Source organism: Meriones unguiculatus, chromosome 9 (assembly GCF_030254825.1).
Source record: "Meriones unguiculatus strain TT.TT164.6M chromosome 9, Bangor_MerUng_6.1, whole genome shotgun sequence".
In the NCBI taxonomy this organism is placed as follows: Eukaryota; Metazoa; Chordata; class Mammalia; order Rodentia; family Muridae; genus Meriones; species Meriones unguiculatus.
In genome coordinates, this window is record NC_083357.1 from 74,065,243 (window position 1) to 74,084,528 (window position 19,286).

The window sequence follows — 19,286 nt, forward strand, 5'->3', positions numbered from 1 at the left end:
GGGTGATTAGATCCAGGAGTTCAGTCTGACCTCTTCAGAGTGAGAACCAGAAGGCAGCCGTGATGGGAGAGATAGCTGCTAAGAAAAGTATTCTAAGACAGTGTGAGGGATCATTTTAGAGGTACCATTTCAGAGACCTACGCTGCAGGGCTCATGAAGGCATGCAGTCACAGCATCACAGGGGATGCAGGAGTAGCATCCAGAGCGGAACAGGAAAGAAATGAGGGAAATGTGGGCGCATTCCACAGAAGGCAGAGATGCCTCAAAGGCCATGGTCGGTGGCTAAAGCTGAGGCAAGGTTCTTTCTCTGACAGAGAAGCCATTAAGAGAGGCTAAAAGAAAGTAGGGGTCGAAAAGTAATGAAAACCAAGACAGGCAGGACATTCCATAGGTTGCATTGGGCTTTTGCTTCCCTGATTCTGCTACACTAAGGTGAGAGCTGTTACAATATTCCGTGGAGGAGGCATAATGATAACAATATTCATTATCATCATCATTTTAATGTGTGTGTGTGTTTGTGTGTGGAGCATGCATCAGAAAAAGAGAAATAGTGCCTTTTGGTGGGGAAGATTCATGAAGAAAACTTAGCCGTCATTTGCTAAGGAAGTCAGTTGTGGGTTAGGGGAGTGGCTGCTTGTGTGCCCGCAGACAAGGAAGGCCAGCCAGCCCCTTCCTCCATTGGCCTTGCCCTTTCACCAGTGCACTCCTCCCAGAGTCCACCCAGCCCTTGTTGAGTCAGTTTCTCCTCTGCATTATCTGCTCCTATGCCACTTCTGCTTCCTCCCCAGTTTTCTCTCTCTCTCTCAAGTGACAGCCTTCCCCCTCCTCTGGCCGCCAGCCATTGTGGAGAGAGCCAGGCTCGCTCACTTCTCAGTCTCTTCTGTGAGTCCCTGAGGTCAGGACAACTGTGACGAGAGCTCCCAGCTTAGCCTAGAGTGACACTCTGCTGGGCTTGCCATAGTCACCCCTTCTCTTGCCCCTGACTTGGTAACACAACCCTCAGCATTGCTGGCAACAGAAGCCGCCTGCCCTTGGAAGTCTATCTTTCTTTTGCTGCTTTTCCTCTGAGGAAAAGGGGTAGGTGGGGTATTGGAGGATAACAGAATGATTGGAGAAGTGGTAAAACTCCATGTAAGTCACAAAAGTGTCAGGAGCCCAGCCACTCCTCACAGGCCTGCGTCTGCTGCAGGCCTTCTTCATTAGGAAGAGCTAAGACGGGCAGGGACAGAGGATTTTTTTCCTTCATCGCCTGCTGCCACTTGCGCCTCCGGGCTCACATTTAAGCCATCATAATATCAGGCTCTAGTTTACCTGCACTCCTCAAATTACCCTTATTTCACCGGCCTCACACAAAGATGGAAATAGACACTGCCTTGTGCGTCTGTTTAGCTCTCCCTAATAATAGCTAATGTGCAGACGATAATACGCACTGCAAACATAAAATGTTATGTCAATGCTAAGCCGTAATAATAATAATCCTGCAAAAATGTAGCATAAGGAATTTCCGTGAGCAATTTGAGGAAGATTGCTGCTTCAGTGGGGACACAGGTGCTATTGAGAAATGGACCGATTGTACTCTGCCTCCTCCATAAAAGGCTCAGTAGCAAAAGACTGGCTTTTGGGCAGATAACCCACCCTGCCCACCCCCCAAACACACACCCGGCTCTGTGCCTGGCCACCAGGAGGCATGGGGAGTGGCAACAGCCCCAGGGCCCAGGCCTTCATTGAGGAGCTTGCTGCTTAGTCCTCATCTGCCACTAACAGCAACGCAGGGGACAGGTCTTTGGGAGGTCAGAGCCTCAGGAAGAGGGTCTCTGCCACTTTTATTTCTGGCTAGATGCTAGAGCAGATGGGTGAGTTCTGACTGATACACAATGTTCATCACCTTCTTTAAGGAGCCAGGATTTAGCAGTGGTCTCTGAAGATGACACAATTGAGGAAGCCCCATCAACAAAGGCTCCCTGAGCTCAGAAACCAATGAGTATTTATTCCTGTGCCCTCCCTAGAGGACAGAGAGCCTAAAGAGATTCCTGTGTGGTTCATGTCAGGGCTCTGGATTGTAGAACGATGAGATTCATTTCTGCATGGATCACCCCCAGATTTCTCCTGTGAGAAATACGTGTTTATTTTAGACTAGGGTCATCCCTTCCGCTTTCATAGCCAAGCCTCTGCAGCAGAACTCGCCCCAAACAGCCAGAATGGGCTACTCTACCTCCCTCCATTACAAACAAGCCACTGCTTTTGAGCCCCCATTTCCACCTTCCTCAGACTGCAACATGTAGCTGGCTCTTGGCCACCGGCAGGGCCACATTCTGCACTGTTAACCAGCTGTGCCACGCCAGGGCCACTGAAACACGGTCTCAACACCTATAAAATAGAATTGATAATCATTCCCATTATAGCACAGTAGTACGAGGGTGGAAAAAGATGATGACAGCATGGAGGAATGTATCAGTATTGGGGTTTGTGTTTGTTTTCTTTTGATATTGTGGTGGTTTTAGCCATACCGAACACAGGGGCCTCAACAGGAGACGGCAAGTGCACTACCACGAAGCTACAACCCCAGTCCAGTTGTACTTATCGCTCTTATTATGACTGTAACTACTTCTGTGATCTGGGGAAAATGTGGGAAGGAAAACAGGAGGCTATATCTTTTGTACAAGTGTCCCGTAACTCCTAGAGAGGTGCTGAGGGTGTCGGGTAGGGCTGAGCATTCACAGGTGTGAGGCAAAGGGCTGGGAACATATGCAGCAAACCAAGGAATCAAACCAGAGTGGCAAGCTAGGCATGAGATTCCTTCTGATGGGCCCATTCAAACAGAATAACCCAGGCTGGCTCGGGAAATGGGGTGCAATAAGCGGGAGCTTCCAAGTGTTCTCAGGACCAGCGTTTAGCACCATCTAGTGACCTGGAGTGTTCACCCTTTTGGCCCAGACACCTGAAACTATAAACCTGAGAGAGAGCCCTGAAGTGTTTTAATCTATAAGGAGAGTCTAATAGAGACCGTATATTTGACAAGCAAGCATCAGGGTAAGGTAACACTGGAAACCATATAAGTTTCGAATTTCCGTGACTTAATAACAACAACAATAACAAAAAAGTTGAGTTTTGGTCACAGAACAGCCTCTTCTATCTCAGAGGCAGGAAGTGCATTGAGGACTGTGTAGGAAACATGGCAGGTCCTGGCTTGCATTCTGCTGGTAAGAACCAGCCCAGTGTCAGAGATAGCCCCCGTTCCCCTTACTAGGAAACCCACATGAAGACTGAGCTACCCTTGGCTACATCTGTGTAGGGGGCCTAAGTCCAGTGCATGCATGGTCCTTGGTTGGTGCTTCAGTCTCCAGCAGGCCCCTGGGGCCCTGGTTAGTTGGCTCTGTTTGGTCTTCTTGCGGAGGGACTGTTTCTAGACTCTGTTGCCTACTTTTCAATCACTTCCTCCTGTCAGGGCTGCCTCTCCAGGCCATAGGAGAAGAGAATGTGCTCAGTCCTGATAAAACTTGATGTGCTGGGGTGGGTTGAGTGGGGAGGCTTTTCCGAGGATGGAGGGAGGATGGGACTGGGAGGAGGGGAGGGAACGAGCTGTGATCAGGATGTAAAATGAATAAATAAATTAATCTGTTAAAAAAAAAAAACAGTCCAGTGTATCTCCTAGTGTGGTCAGTTCTCGCCTTGGGAACAATGCTACATTGTGCAAAGAGAAGCATAATGGTTTTTGCCATAGACCAGCATCTGGGGACCTTATAACTAACCCCAAAAGGTTTACACAGTGAAGCAGATAGACCTATGAAAGAGTCTCCAGGTCACTGGATCATAGCTTCTTCTCTTTCTTAAGGCATCAAAAGGCAAAGTTGTGACAGAGGGGAGCCCCTGAAGGCTCTGGAATATTGGAGGATTATCTCTCAGGCCTCCAGCCTACCCCTGCCTCCTTGTATGTAAGGACAATTGCCTACCTGGACAGCGGCCAGTGCAATCCATTTAGCCACATCCTCCCAACATTCCGGGAGCACAACTGGCAAAGTAGAGAGAGAATGTTCAACACAGCATTCCCCAAAGACACAAAGGCGAACAGTTCCGGAGAAGTGCAGCAATTGCCAGCAACAATATGTTAAAGCATTTTATTATTTAGTTACATCTTGCCTGAGCATGAAAAAGATATTAACACACTGTCAGCTTACTGGGACATAACCCAAAATAACTTACATTTTTCATATATTGCTAATTATTTTTCTGAGGCTGGCTCAGGCTGGTAAGAGAGATTTCAAGGCTTTCACCAGATTATTTACGTAAAGAAGTTAAGCATGCCATTATCTGTTCCCATGGAAACCCAGTAAGTAATGCAGGCAATGGAGGAGGAGGTCACTTTGACCATAATTAATATAGGAAATAGTGGTTTATATAGAATCCGGTAAAGGATACAATGGAACGCCATGTAATACCTTTAAACCTTTTTCTCAGCAATGCAGTTTAATCTCTGGATCAATTTTCACATACCACCATCACTTCAGAAGTTTTACTAGTTCAATGCTAATTTTCCAAATGCAACAGATTTTTTTTTTTTTTTTTTGCTTAGCAGGATCTTCCCAATGTTTTTAATTGCTCTTTTGCTTTAGACACTTGCAGTATCCAGAAATTTCTAAAGTATACAGCATGTATGAATATTTACCCTTTTTGAATTGAATATGGAATGGCTCCTTGCCTTATTCATTTCTCAATGAATAATATGTTGGAGAACTAACTGATAATAATACAGGTACCCGTAGATTCAATAGTGCTCTTAAAACTTCCAACAGTAGGTTTAATTGTGTTCAGTATGGTTTACAGAGTATTGCGGTGGATTCCTTTTAAAGCTGAAATTTGGTAATCCTCACGGATGGTACTCCCTAAATATTTCAAGTTTATTGGAACACAGCGCACTCTGGATGTTCTTATTTGGAGGCAGAAAGTCATTTACTTTAATCCTTACTCCTATTTGAATAGTGGATTTCTTGCACAGTTCTCTTAAGGGTAAATTTTGCTGTAGAATCTTAGTGACACATTTATCAAGACTGTTTAATTTAGTACAGTGTCCCAGAAAAAAAAAAAGAAAAAAGAAAAGAAATTAAAGCAGAAAAGAAGAAAAATGAGTTGACCTTTCAAGTTTCTGGGTTTCTAACACACCAAAAACTGACAGGCATTATTAGGATTTTCTTTCTTTCAGCGTTCTAGTCCAAGAAATGTAACATAGCCTCTTCCAGGCAACCTTAACAGTGGGGTACATTTGGGACCACTGCATGACCCCAAACAACCTGTTTTCCTGTTTTTAAACAAGAAACAGGTGGCCTGAAGTTACGTGGAGTTAATGCACAATTTTTCACCCTTTAGAAAATAGCTACCTCGCCACCATGGCAATGACCAAGTTTTTTTTGTTTTTTGTTTTTTGTTTTCTGGTAAATATTAAGCCTGAAATTATTTAATCAGGAACATAAATCAGTTAATTTGCACTAATTACGAAGACAGTGATAGAATTGGTTATTGTATTGATTTTTGAGGGGTGGGGAGAATTACAGCTGTTTCCTTTCCTTTCCCTCTTTTTTTAAAAACATAATAATATCATATTTCTGTTCCAGAAATGTGGCCAGCATTATAGTCTGCTTGTCAGGTACATTGACCATGGCTTAGCCAAGAACAAAAACCCTCAGTTGAACCATTCCATAGGTTAAAAGACAGTCCCTAAAATAACTGATGGCGCTTTCCCTGTATGTATTTATGTTCAGATGATTTATTTAAATGATGCTGTTGGCACATGCTTTAGAACTGCTTGCATCTTGCTACACGGATTTCAACATATCTTGCAGACCACGCAACTCATTTGGAAAATGTAATTCTCATCCCTGCATACTAATCGATTTCCTCACAAACACCTGCTATCAGTTATGATAATAAAAATGCCACTCTGAATTGAAAGGGGGGCCCAAATAGAGCTTCCTAAGGAAATGACTTAAGTGTCTTTGAATGTCACTAAATGTAATAATGTGCTCATGTAGTGCCAACACTTGTTTTCATCATCTGCATCTTTGGTGATTTTTTGCCCCGTTACAACATCTTTCTTGCAAGTGATGCCTCCTAGCCACTGACTTGTAGAGTGTTGAGCTGACCTTACCAGGAGTTGATATCTCCATGCATAGGCAAGATCTGAGGGTGGGCTACACAGTGTTAAGAAGCACCAACCCGTGGCCCTGGGTAAGCCCTGGGCCTTTCATAAGTCCACAGAAAGTGGCAAAGCACCTCCTCCTTGGTTTTGTACATATACATACTCCAAATCAAGAGTTCCTTATTCATTCTCTTCAACCTCCAGTTCATCCCGTGCACCACTGCTAAACTAATCTTCATAAATCACCAATTTCTCACATCCTTCCCTTACCCCAAACACATTCAGCAGTTCTCACCCTGTTGGGTCTGAACATTCCCATCCTCTCCCAGACTCTACCTCTTGTTCACTGCTTCTAGGAAGACACTGGCCTTTAAGAAATCAAAATAAAAAAGGCCCAGCGTCTCTCATTACTGCCCAGAACAGTCTCCCTCTGGTTGCCACTTCTGGCCCTTTGCTTCTGGTCTTGCTCCTGACTGAGAGATCCTTCCCCACTTCTAAGATTCTCATCTTCCAAAGCATACTTTTATCCTGTCAATCTGTAGGCTCCATTCTTTTTTCAAAACCCCTCTAGGATGTATTCCCTTGTTTTATACCTTAACACTAAGTTGTTTATTTGTTTATTCGGCCAATATTTATTGAGTACCTACTTTATCCAGAGCATCATTCTACCCTTTATTACCTTGAGTACATTAGTTTCCTTTTAGGGGTGCTAGTTTTTATTGTATTTCAATAGACCATGCCATAAGCGACATATTTTATGTTTTCTTTAGTCCACAGTAAATGCTTGTTGACTAATTGATCCCAAATGGCTTGATGCTGGGAGTTTCCTGGTTAATTGCATGTTCTGTTTGGTTAGTATTTCAGTGTGTAGTACACATATGTTATTGTTTTTTTGCAAAGTGGAATACTGTAAAACACTCACCTGTGAAACTATTATTAACCTAGTTTGATGTTTGCTATTGGGGAGAGAACTCTCTGAGGTCTCTGAGTACCTCAGTGAACGTCTGTATCAGCTGTGTAGTAGAGCCAAGAGGTAGCTAGCTAACCTCAGTCCTTCCCTGGGTCATTATAAATGGCAGGTGAACATGAACAGGGGTCTACGCCATACCTTTGCACAGTTTTAGTCAAATTCGTAAAGACATTTCTAGCAATAAGTCTTGCAAGTGTTGTTAAACTTTTTCTCTTCTTTTCAAAAGTAAAGAATTGACTTCTCCATAGGGAGAGGGAAGCAGTGGGCCACTGCTTGGAGAATATGGGGAGACACTCTTTCTGAACAGTTGTCAAGAACCGAACTCACATAAACTGACACAGCGGTGTCAGTCAGAACCAGGAAAACTGACTGGACTCTGGGTTGACAGTCCTTTTCAGTAGCTTTAACCAAATAAGTGTTTACTGCTCTGTGCCCATGGCCCTCATCTGTTGAAACAGCAATCTGTAGACTTGCATCTAGGCTTGATGGAGAGATGGACTAGTCTATATGAAGAAGCCCTAGATGCAGGGAGCTTTCCCATGGGCATGCCCAGTAAGCCATTGTTACATTGCGGAAGCCACAAAGCATGAAGATGGAAGCAGGGCAAGCCATTTCCTCTACTCCATTGCTGTCTCCCACCACCCTGTCACTCAGTGTTAGATGTTTCTGGAGCCTCAAGGTGTGTACGGCCCTGAGCGAAACTGCCTTGATTTCTCAGTGACAAGGAGATGGGAAATTATACAAATTAAGTCTGCATCAACACAGTGAGACGTTCAGCTTTCAGGGAAGAGCAGAGTAACCACTCAGCCTTGTAGGGAAGAAAGAATTTTAATCTGTTGGTGAAGCAGGTGGAACTAGGTTTCCATTCTGATGGCAGTTAGAGAAAACAATTTGTGCAATTTGTCCCGGCAATAGAGCAAGAAGGAGCTTTGTGCACATCAGCTCCTCCCTCCCCTGGGAGGCTGCTGCATGCCTCAGCCTGTGAAACAGTCACTTATTGGAAAGCACGAAGCCCTCCAAGAAGCTGAGCAGTCACAGAGCCTGAGAGAGGACAGTCGTGCGGTAGATGTGCTGGCTGCCAAGAATTCTGATTTTCCTCATCACTGAGCATGGCAGACCAGTTTATTCGAAGGTATCCAGGTTTGCGGGAGGTTGGGGGAGGTCAAGAGGTAGGAATTTTGAGGGATAAATCCTGTGCCCAACGAACACATTCATACATAAGATAGGAAAAACTGAATAGATGAAAGAGATTCTGGGGCTTTTGCTCATAGTGTTTGTCTAGGATGTGAGGGGTGCCATCCTTACAAAATCAGTCCTAAAGTGGTCCATGCTAACTGTAAAACAAAGAGCCCTGAGGCAAAGCTATCAGGGTTTTCCTTCTGAGATGATGTGAATCTGGACTTTAGGTGAGACTTCCTTTCCCACCAAAGGACACCTCTATCTGGTCAGGAAGATAACTCTCCAACCTTTTTGTGTTTATCGCTCAGCCCTTGCTGCTCAGGCCTATGCCCTCAAAGAGGAGAATGACAGTCTCCGGTGGCAACTGGATGCCTATAGGAATGAGGTGGAGCTGCTGAAGCAAGAGAAGGAACAGCTCTTCCGAACAGAAGAAAACCTCACCAAGGACCAGCAGCTACAGTTCCTGCAGCAAACCATGCAGGGCATGCAGCAGGTACTGGGCACATGTGTGTTGCTGGGAGAGTGGGGCTGGGGGCTTTTCAGTGGGTGTGAAAGACAGCCACTGGCTGGAAAGGAGGAAGGAGGAGAAAGGATGGCCAACAAGCGAAGTCCATAGCAAAGGGAAACACAGAAGGCGACTGCGAAAGCTAATCTCTGGAGAGAAGTCACTCTAATGAAATCTGTTGAGAACCACCCCAAAGATAAGAAACGAAGGGCAAGAAGGAGGTTTATTATAAGAAGCACATAGCTGGGTGTGGTGGCACATGACTTTAATTCCAGCACTCAGGGAGCCAAAGGCAGGGGGATCATTGTAAGTTTGAGGCCAGCCTCATCTACAAAGCAAGTCTAGGAAAGCCAAGGCTACGCAAAGAAACCCTGTCTCAAAACAAACAAACAAAAAACCAAGTGGTATAGGAATGTGTGTGTGTGTGTGTGTATCCATGATATGTGATCACATTCTTGTTGACTGTAATAACGTGTTTTACAATTGGACATGTTTTAAGTTCAAAGGTTGACAGCTGATCTTTACAAAAGCTATGTGTTTGCTTTCTGTTCATTTTCGAGATCTTCGCCAATGCAAACTATATTCTTTCCATCTCTGCCTTATACTTATGCTCTAGTCAGGTTTAAGAATTGGTTGTTGGGTCTTAGTCTGTGAGTTCTTACCAGACAAGCTTGATGATCTCAGTTCAATCCCCAGAACCTATGTGAGAAAGCTGAGTGTTATAGCACTCAACCCTATTTACAACCCCACACTGGGGAGGCTTAGGCAGGTGCAGCCCTGGGGCCTGCTGTCTCGCCAGCCTAGCCTAATTGGCTAGATCATGACTTCAAAATCAAGGTGAATAGTGCCTGAGAATGATATATCATGTGCATGAATTCACATACACCAGCACACATGTGCAAACACACACACACACACACACACACACACGCAGTGGTTGCTGATGGAATGGATAAGTCCTGAATGGGGGCTACATAGCTTTAGGAATGAAAAAAGCTGTGCTTTTGTTGAAGAATAGCAGACTTTAGCCTGGCACTATGAACTCTGTAGATGTCATTAGAAAGGTGGTGGCTGTGATCTGAGGATGAAGAGAGAGGAGCACATGATATGGGAAGTAATATGGAGAGAGGAAAACCCAAATGTGGACAGTTAAGGAAATAGAATTAAAAGAAAAACATGGATGAATGTGTCTGAACACATACACATTATTATTAATATGAGTTAATAATAATAATATACTCCAGACATTGGGGTCTTTGAGTTAGCTTAAAATAATAAAGCATAAATTATCACCATTTCACATAGTTATCCTTTAATTGCTCCTTTAAGTATGCAAACCCAACCAATACTTTCTGTGGGGGAAAAAAGATTGCTTTCGTTTAAGCCAGAGAGAGAGATGTTTGGATGCTGGGAAGTTTGTGAAATGAGAGCGTTCTGAATTTCCTATATTCATATTGCTGCTCTCTTAAATGAGGACCTACAAACATGTTTTCATGATTACGGATGACAACCACAAAAAGTGAGCCAGACCAGGAAAAATAACAGAAAGAAGGAGATAGATAGACAGACAGACAACATAATGGGAATTGGGCAATGGCCAGGTCATAGAGATTATGTCTTAAGTATCTCTTACCATTTTAAAGTAATTTTTTTGAGCCCTGGCTCTGAGTCCTAACTGGTTGATGTTCACAGTGTGTGTTAGACTAATCAGTGAGATTTGGAGGTCAGAGCCAGCCAGGAAAATGTCACTGCAGTCATTGCTCAGGTCCCTGCACTTGGAAAGCTGATATAACAGCTGCTGTGTGAAGCCCCTGGGGTTGTCCATATGCCCCAACAAGGGGTGCGGGGATAGGACTTGCCAGCATGATAATCTGTCCATTTCCCCAAAGATCAGGATGGCAGACACAGCCTGCAAGCCACTGTCACACTTCAGGCAGCAGGATCTCTTTTCCTCCAGAAAAGATGTCTCTAATTCCTTTAAAAGTAGATAAAACCTCGAGGCTTGTTGCAGTGTGCGAGCGTCTTCTGCTCCATCAGGGAGACACATGCTGGGGTCTCAGCACCAGAACACAAGCCATGCATCTGCTTCACAGAGTGGTGTGAGGAATCCTTAGTCATTCGACAGACAGAGTAGTAGCTGGTACAGTTTCATTTGCACAATTGCTTAGCTGCGAGGCAATGCACTTTAACACAAAGGTTTGTTTGTTTTTGTAGCATGCTTTGAATTCAACAGGATTAATGTCACCTCACATTCCAAAGGTTACAAGTTCAACATCTAGGCATCAATAAGGTTGGTTCCTTCCGAGGCTGAGAGCGAGGTACTGCTCTCCCAAGTAACTGGTAGACTGTAGGCAGTTAGGTCTCCTCTTAGTTTGAAAACACATTTCCCTGCTCTCTGATTTTGTTTTCACATGGTGTTCTCCTTGTATGTGCGTCCAGATTTCTGCTTTGCCTAAGAACACAGCCCATGCTGGGTGAGGAGTCCGGCCTTCTCCAGTCTGACTTCACTGTAGCTAAACATGTTTGCAGTGGCCTCTTTTCCAAATAACCTCACCTCCTGGAGTTCAGAAGGCTTGGGGATAGATGGGATAGAGTACCTGAGGAATCATGACAGGCACATGGTAATCAAAAGTATGTACTGAGTACAGGATGAAAGGACCAGAGCCAAGAGGCAAGAACAGCATGGTATGTATGGAGCTCTGGCTTGTGTGACATTCATACCATCATAAAGAGTGAGGCAGGAGAAGTTAGAGTTATGCCGGATGCCAAGCATGTGGCAACTCCTTAGTACATAGAAGCACTGTGCCCACAGCCTTTGCAATGCTTTTAATGTATTGGTTGTTAAGCATGGCTCTTCTGTAGCAACACGTGTTTAAACGTAGGTCCTTTTTAAGGCCCATATTTCTACCATCTTCTGTCATATAGGAATAAATTACAACCAGCTTATTTGAATCTCACCACTGAGAATCCTCACAGCTGTAAAACCTTAAAGTCAATTCATCATTGTAACAAATACCTGAGATAAACAAACTTGTAACCTTAATGTGTTTTGCCCATGGCTTGGCCTCAGATGATTTTGGCCATGGTCAGTCGGGTTTGTTGCTTCTGGGCCTGTAGCTATGAAGAATGTCATGGTGGACAGGGTGTGGGGGAAACAGACTGACCATTTCTAGGCAGCCAGGAAGCAAAGGAGAGAATAGGGAGTCAGGGCTCATGTCAGTGACCTGACTTTCTTCCACTAAGCCTCACCTAAGGGTTATACCACCTTCCAACATCAGGCCCTGATAGAAGCCAAACCTTCGGCATTATCAGCATTTGGAGGGCATTTAAGATCCAAACTATAACAGCCCTGATATAGGATCATTTGTGTAATTCACCTACATTTGAGAGAGTGTTGCTGCTACAACAACAATAACACACAGTAATAAAAAAATGAGTCTTAAATAGTCTTAGAAGTAACTAACAATTTTTAGAATTGCCTTCCAGTTTAGCCAAAAGTTTCTGATTTTTTCCTTCGTTTACTCCCTTGCCAATATGTTCACCAACATGACTCCATTTCTTATGTGTTTGTGAAAAAAAAATTATGGAGCATAGTTCTTAAAAATGAAAAGCCTTAGGGTGACTTTGTTCTGGTGTTTGTTTCTAAGTTTGACCCTACACTACACATGAGTCATAATTTAATAATATTAGACATTTCACACAAGAGGAAATAACAGCTTGTAGCCATGGCAACAGGATTGCCTTTACCCAGCCATATGACAGCAATTAAGTTAGCCTGTCTCTGCTGGGAGGCTAAGGAGGTTAGTGCCAATTTTTTTTTTACCTTCATTTATATCTTTAGGTATACAAATAAAGAATAAACATTTTAAGGTCTGTTCATCTTCAGATTGCTACACTGAGTTGTTTCATTAGATCTAGTAAAATAAAATTGGGTCCTTAGAAGCATTTAGTTCTGTGATTTTGGAAAAATGCATATAATCACGTAAGCAGCACTGTTGTGATCAATATGTCAGTTATTTCCATGGACACTATCTCCAGCCCACATTCATTCATTCCCACATCCAACATCCGCTGAGCTGAAATCTGTCCGTACAGCTTGCCATTTCCAGGACTTTCCAGTTTGCAGCCCGTTTAGGCTGGCTGCTTTCACTTAGCAGCGTGCATTTCAGATTCCTCTGTGTGGCCGTTTGCTTTGTTCCCTTTCTGTTCTGTTGAGTAGAATTCTATACAGCCACTTTTGATGTGAACTGACAGACTAAGATCAGAAAGGAGAGGAGAACCTCCCCTATTAGTGGACTTGGGGAGTGGCATGCAAGCAGAGGGAGGAGGGAGGGTGGGATTGGGAGGGGAGGAGGGAGGGGCTTATGGGGGGATGCAGAATGAATAAAGTGTAATTGATGAAAAATTTTAAAAAAAAGGGAAAAAAATAATTTAAGAACCTTAAATGACTTTCAAAATTGGAGGAAAACATGGAGTTAGTCAATTGGCATGGAGCACGTCTCGCCCCTGGGGGCAATGGTCTCCTGAACCTACTCAGACCTCGGACACCACCACTGCTAGTTCTAGAACTGACGCAGGATGTTCCAACGAGGGGTTAAAGCTTCTCATAATATTTCCTATAAGCCCACACCTATTTGTCTATATCCCCCATTTTTATTCATTATTAGCCAGATAGAGCCAAGTAATTGTGGTAATGATACTTGCTTTTTTGCCCAATGCTGGAATGCTAGTAAATTTAGGTATGCCCTGGTTACTCGCATGCCTCACTGGGTGCCTGTGCCCATTGATGCCCCTCACGCTATGACTCTCTTCAGACAGAAAAGGGATCTTGGAACTACAGAATTCTATTGTAAAAACAAGTTTGCAGGTGATTTGTCTAGTCACTTGTTCATAGGCATCTACATTGTTTGCACTTTGGGTTAAATATGCGCAAGTTTGCTATGAATATTCATTTCCAGGGCTTCTGTGTAGAAGTAACTCTTCATCTGCGCGTGGATAATTGCCGACGATTGGGATGGCACAGAACGCATCCTTCTTAAAACACTGCCTCTGTGTTTTCCAGAGTGCCGGAACCCGATGAATTCCCACAAGGCTGCAGGAGTGTTCCAGGTGTCCTGTGCCCTTGTCAGTCAGGCATAGTTAGTTTGCTCTGTCACTGTTAACCACTGCAGTAAATGGTGGTCTTGTTAGAGCTCATCCATATCTAAATGTAAACAGAACTTTTATTTTCATTCAGGAGCATAGCCCCAAATACCATATTCTTAAACATAATCTTAAAAACAAATGTATGTTATTAATTATTCTGTCACAATTTCTTAATATATGTAATGCATTTGGTTACTCCCTCCCTCTCTTATTTCCCTCCCATCCTTGTCAGACTCCCTCCCATATAAACCTCTTTCTCATATTCATTTGGGTTTTGTTTTGCTTTGTACCCTAAAGAGTTTAACTGTGGCAATCTATATGCTACTGGCTTTAGAACTAACCAAAGCCTGGGAAGCTCACCAGTGGATATAACAACTAGTTCCTTCACTTCCCCCTCTCCCAGAATCTGTTAGTTGCTGATAGACCAGCATCAGCCCCAAGAGCTCCTTCTCCATTCATTACCAACTGCAGGGCTGGCCAGACTTGCGTAAGCCCAGTGCCCATGGGCACAGTTGGCTATGACTAAGGATTGCAATGCCTGTGTCAAGCTTAGGAGATGGAATTACACAGCCCTCTTCTCTGTCTTCTCTTACATTATATCTGTCTACTCTTCTGCAGTGTTCCCTGAGTTTCAAGAGGGTACTCTAAATGTCCGACTTATATCCAAGCCCTCAACTAACCTTTTTTCTCAGCAACTTTGTAAGCATGAGTCTTTGTATTCACCCATTAGCTGCGTGGAGGAACTTCCCTTATTAAGGCTTTTTTTTAAAGTATCCTGGTCTATAGATAAAAATGTATTGAGAAGATATTTTGGCAGTATGTCAATTCAGCTAACCAGAAGTCCTATTAGGTTCATCTGTAGGGGCTAAGACCTCTTCAGGGACAAGTTTTGGACTGGGTCTACAGTACTAGACAGATCTATTTTTATAGAGTGGGCCTCAAATCTAATCAGGAAGTTGTTGGGTGTACCCCAAATAGTGTTGCCATTATTGAGCCAATGGCTACCTCTTGCCTGGCAGATTAGTATTATAGCTCATAGATTTCTCAGATGGGTAAGCCTACTGATGTCTTTACCCCTGCCAGCTACCCCACCACCAGCAGCCCACATAGCACCACCTGGCACAAAACACACTAACCAGCAGGGAGAAAACTCTGTTTCACCTTGATCTCTCTGTATCTTGCATTCAGATTGTCTAGTATCTTCAGCCAAAGGGTCTAATCAACTTTTAATTGGGTTTCCTGGTAGTACATTTACTCATACTTCCTTCATTTAAAAAAGTCAGATGTTGGATTGAAACCTACATGAAACAACTAGGAGGACTGATAAATATTCAAAAAAACAACAGGATGCCATTAAAACTGCTGATCACAAAACTGTGTGTGATTAATGATGATTATTACAGCTCCTTCATAAATCTTTTAAGCGTGTGCTCTTTAATAGTATTATCAAAGACAGTCTGAAAATGAGCCATCATAGGCCAGTGAACCAGTGTACTAGCTTGACACTAGGAATAGCCAGGGCTTTTAGCCCTCTGGACAACGTTTAGCAAGGATAGATCAGGTAAAACAACAAGAGGAAAAGAGGATTGTTATGATGAACATCACTTTAGAAATCGAGTGGGTCTTTTCTCTCTGAAATCGGAGTGGAAGACACATATGCTTTTCTTTATTTTCATTATGGCACATGGATAAATGTTACTACTTTATAAAGATATGAAGTCGTCTGTAAAGTAAGATTAATTCTAGTTAGTTCTTCTAAATGTTGGTTGAGAGTTCGACTTTGGAATATATGTTTATGAAATAAATTCTAGTGTTTTTAATTTAGAGCATTAGTGAATGTATTTGGCCACCTGGATGCCTGTTTAAAGGGCTCATTTGCTCAGTCGGTACTTTCTTGTGGATATAAAAAAGAGCTTGCAGTACATGCCTCTCCCTCATCACATGTAATGAAGTATGTCTGTATGTTAAAAATCAAGACAATAATGAGAGCAGGTATGAAGGTGATGGTGGCTGCAGAGGTAGTGATTATGTCATACTGAAGATATCTGTGGTGGAGGCGGTGGTACCCTGGTGATAATGTTGGCTGTAGTGATAATGCTGGTTACGATGGTAATGTTGCCCGCCGTTGTATTAGTGGCTGTGATATTGAAGGTGGCTGTGGCAAGAATGTGATGAGAATGTTGACTCAGAGGTCAGAATGTTGGCTGTGGGGACGAATGATGTTGGCTTATAGTTGAGAATGTCAACCCTGGTGAGAATGTTGGCTCTGGCGAGTATGTTGGCTCTGGTGAGAACGCTGTTGCAGTGATGGCACTGGCTGTGGTGAGGGTTGCTGCCTCTAGTGAGGATATTGATTGTGGTGCCTGTTGTGACAATGCTGGCTGTGGTGGTGACATTGGTTGTTGTAAGGATGTCACTTGAGGTTGTTGGTTGTGGTGAGAACATTGCATGTGGTTGCATTGGTGCGATGTTGTGTAGATGCTTAGTGTTTCCAACTTTAGAGAAACATTGGAAAAGAGATGGTTTCTTTGTTAAATTTACTTCTGAGAGCTCTGGAAATTCCTGAAGGTACATCAGTCCTGGTTCTCCCAGCCAGCTTTAGAAGGCCCTACTGCAGAGAGCCAGGAGACCAGCACCTGTAGATGAGAAAACAGACGGATGTAGGAAGAGCCTGTTTCTAACAGTAGCCTCTGATTTCTAGGTTATTTTCTACTTTTAGTCCTAGAGTTGAATACCTTTCTGAAATGCTTGCCAGTTAAATAGGCCTGCTAGGGTATGACTTACAGTCTTTTCCCTACTATTTCCTGCTTTAGCATTATCTGTTATCTATCTGAGGTGCTTTGGGCATATTATTTGGTTTCTGAAAGTTTACTTTCTTCTCTGGTTATTGCTTTTTTATGTTATCTTATTTTTATCTTATAATTGAATTATCTTCTGAAATCTTTTTGAGGATTCTACTTAGAAACTTGAAAGGTATTTTTTTGCTCCTAAATACTAATTCCAGAATTGTTTGGTTTTTTTTTCCTGTTTTGTTTTGCACATACATGTATATGTGCATGCACATGGGTGTGGTGTGTGTGCATGTGTGTGTGTGAATGGTATGTGTGTAGAGTATGGGTGTGTTTTGCTTGTATGTGTGAATGCTTGTATTATGTGTGTGTATTTTGTGTGCATGTCAGTGGGTGGGTGAGTGTTTATAAGGTGTATGGGTATGTTATGTTTGTATGTGTGTATGTATGTAGTGGTGTGTGTGTGTGTGTGTGTGTGTGTGTTTAAGCTCTCTTCATGTAGAGGCTTGTTCTAACCATTAGTGTGAGGGCTTGGCTTGCTTTCTTGGAGGTTGTGTGGGAATGCTCATCACTGTAGCTGAGGCTCCTGCATGTTAATTGGGGCCTTCCCAGACAGTAGGTACCTGAGGGTATGTTGACCACACACTTCTTCTTAAGGAAAGCTTGGAAATCCCACAAGTGCCCAAATCTATCATTTACTGGCATTTTCCAGAATTCCCTTTCTGTTCTCATTGCTCTTACAAGTTTATTCATTGACAGACATTTGAGTTGAGTCTCTGGAGGAAGGGAACACACAAACACACACACACACATACATACACACATACATACACACATACACACACACTACATTCGTTGTCTTATTAAGCAGGGGCCTGTTTCAAGGGTTTTAACTTTAATCTAATCCTTGACCCAGCTAGCACATGGCCAAAGATAAAGGAAGTGGAGGTGGGTAGATATTGAAATTTGTGTGACCACCTAGAAATACAAGAGAGGAAAAACAGCAAAAATATTTTATGAACATCTAAAAGGAAGGAATAAGGAGTCTGGAGCAGTCAGGAAAAAAATGGGGACTCTGTTAGGGTTTCTATTGCTGTGAAGAGACACCATGACCATAGCATCTCTTATAAAGGAAAGCATTTAATTGGAGCTGGCTTACAGTTCAGAGGTTTAGTCCATTATCACTCTAATAGGAAGCATGGCAGAATGCAGGCAGACAGACCTGGTGCTGCAGACAGCAGAGAGAGAGAGAGAGAGAGAAAGAGAGGGAGGAGGGGAAGGGAGAAGGAGAGGGAGAAAGAAAGGGAAAAGGAGAGAGATTGGGCCTGGCTTAAACATCTGAGACCTCATAGCCCACCCCAAGTAACACACTTCAACAAAGCCACACCTCCTAATAGTGCCCCTTCCTATGGGCTTATGGGTACTATTTTCATTTAAACCATCACAGTGGCCCAAGATGAGAGGGTAAGTGCATAGTGGAAACTGTATAAGTAAAGGAAAACAGATGGCAAGAAAATGTGAGCTGAAAAGGCTGAAATATACAATAAAGAGAAATGGCTGACGCTGGTAGCCAGTCCTGTCTTTTTCCTGCTCTTGGAACAGAGAAAAAGGGTAACAAAAAACAGGGAGTGGGAGAAGAAGAGGTGGAGTAACATAAAAACCAAGTCTGGTGATTTTGAGAAGGGACTGTGAGAAGCTGAAGAGTACAGGATGGTCTAGATGGGGTTGAAGAACACAACGGAAAGGCATGGATGATACCTTGAGAAGATGCCCACCTCTACTGCTGTTGTTTAATCAAAGACACTGGCACAAATGCAGAAGAGCAGGAAGAAAGGAAAATGAGAAATCTCTGTAAAAGAAGGCACTCAAATGTTTTAGCATGATTACTTATCTCTAGATAAGTAATATCTAAATATCTAGATACTAACTGGTGAGTGTGAAAACCTACAGATGGGTTAGTCTGGAATGTAGGCTCTAACGCATCCTGAAAATCTACCTTCTAAAGACAGCTTGTGAACCTCAGTTGTCCAACTGCAAGGAAGAAGCATCCGATACATGATGATTAAAGTTGATTATTCATTCAGGAAGAAGTTTCTTAACAATATGGTCATGTTTTTAATACAAGCAAACATTATACATCAGAACAGAATTCAGTACTACTGTATGAAGCAAGGACATTTCACAATGTACAGAAGAGGGTTTCTTTTAAAAAAGCCTCCAGCTTTCAAAGGTTCAAAAGAGATGTGTGTATATAAATAGATACACACACATAAAAACCTGACGTCTTTGCAAGCTGCAAGTGCAGAGACATGGCCCGGGCTTAGCCCATGCTATTTCATCTACCCAGATGTGAGTCCTTTCTTTCTGCACAAAGAATTATTCACAAGGTTTTCCCACATTCATATTTAAAGTCATTAGTATTTTACTTGACACAGAAGGCCTCATACCCAGGAACATCTTTAAGGTGCCTTAAAAAAAAGGGTTCAATCATTAAACAGCAAATTCACCAGAGCTTCCTGATTTGGAGTCTGCCATGGTCTCCCTTCATCTTCATTTGACTATCTCAGA

General features: G+C 43.0%; 1 protein-coding gene across 5 annotated transcripts in view; it reads left to right on the forward strand.

Moving 5' to 3' along the window:
• Positions 1-19,286, forward strand: part of Enox1 (ecto-NOX disulfide-thiol exchanger 1) — a 560,948-nt gene that overhangs the window by 465,280 nt on the left and 76,382 nt on the right. For all 5 annotated transcript variants that reach the window (XM_060391472.1, XM_060391474.1, XM_060391473.1 and 2 more), the window contains one exon: positions 8,588-8,772. In XM_060391472.1, the coding sequence (XP_060247455.1) occupies positions 8,588-8,772 (185 nt within the window). The remainder of the gene's footprint in view (positions 1-8,587; positions 8,773-19,286) is intronic.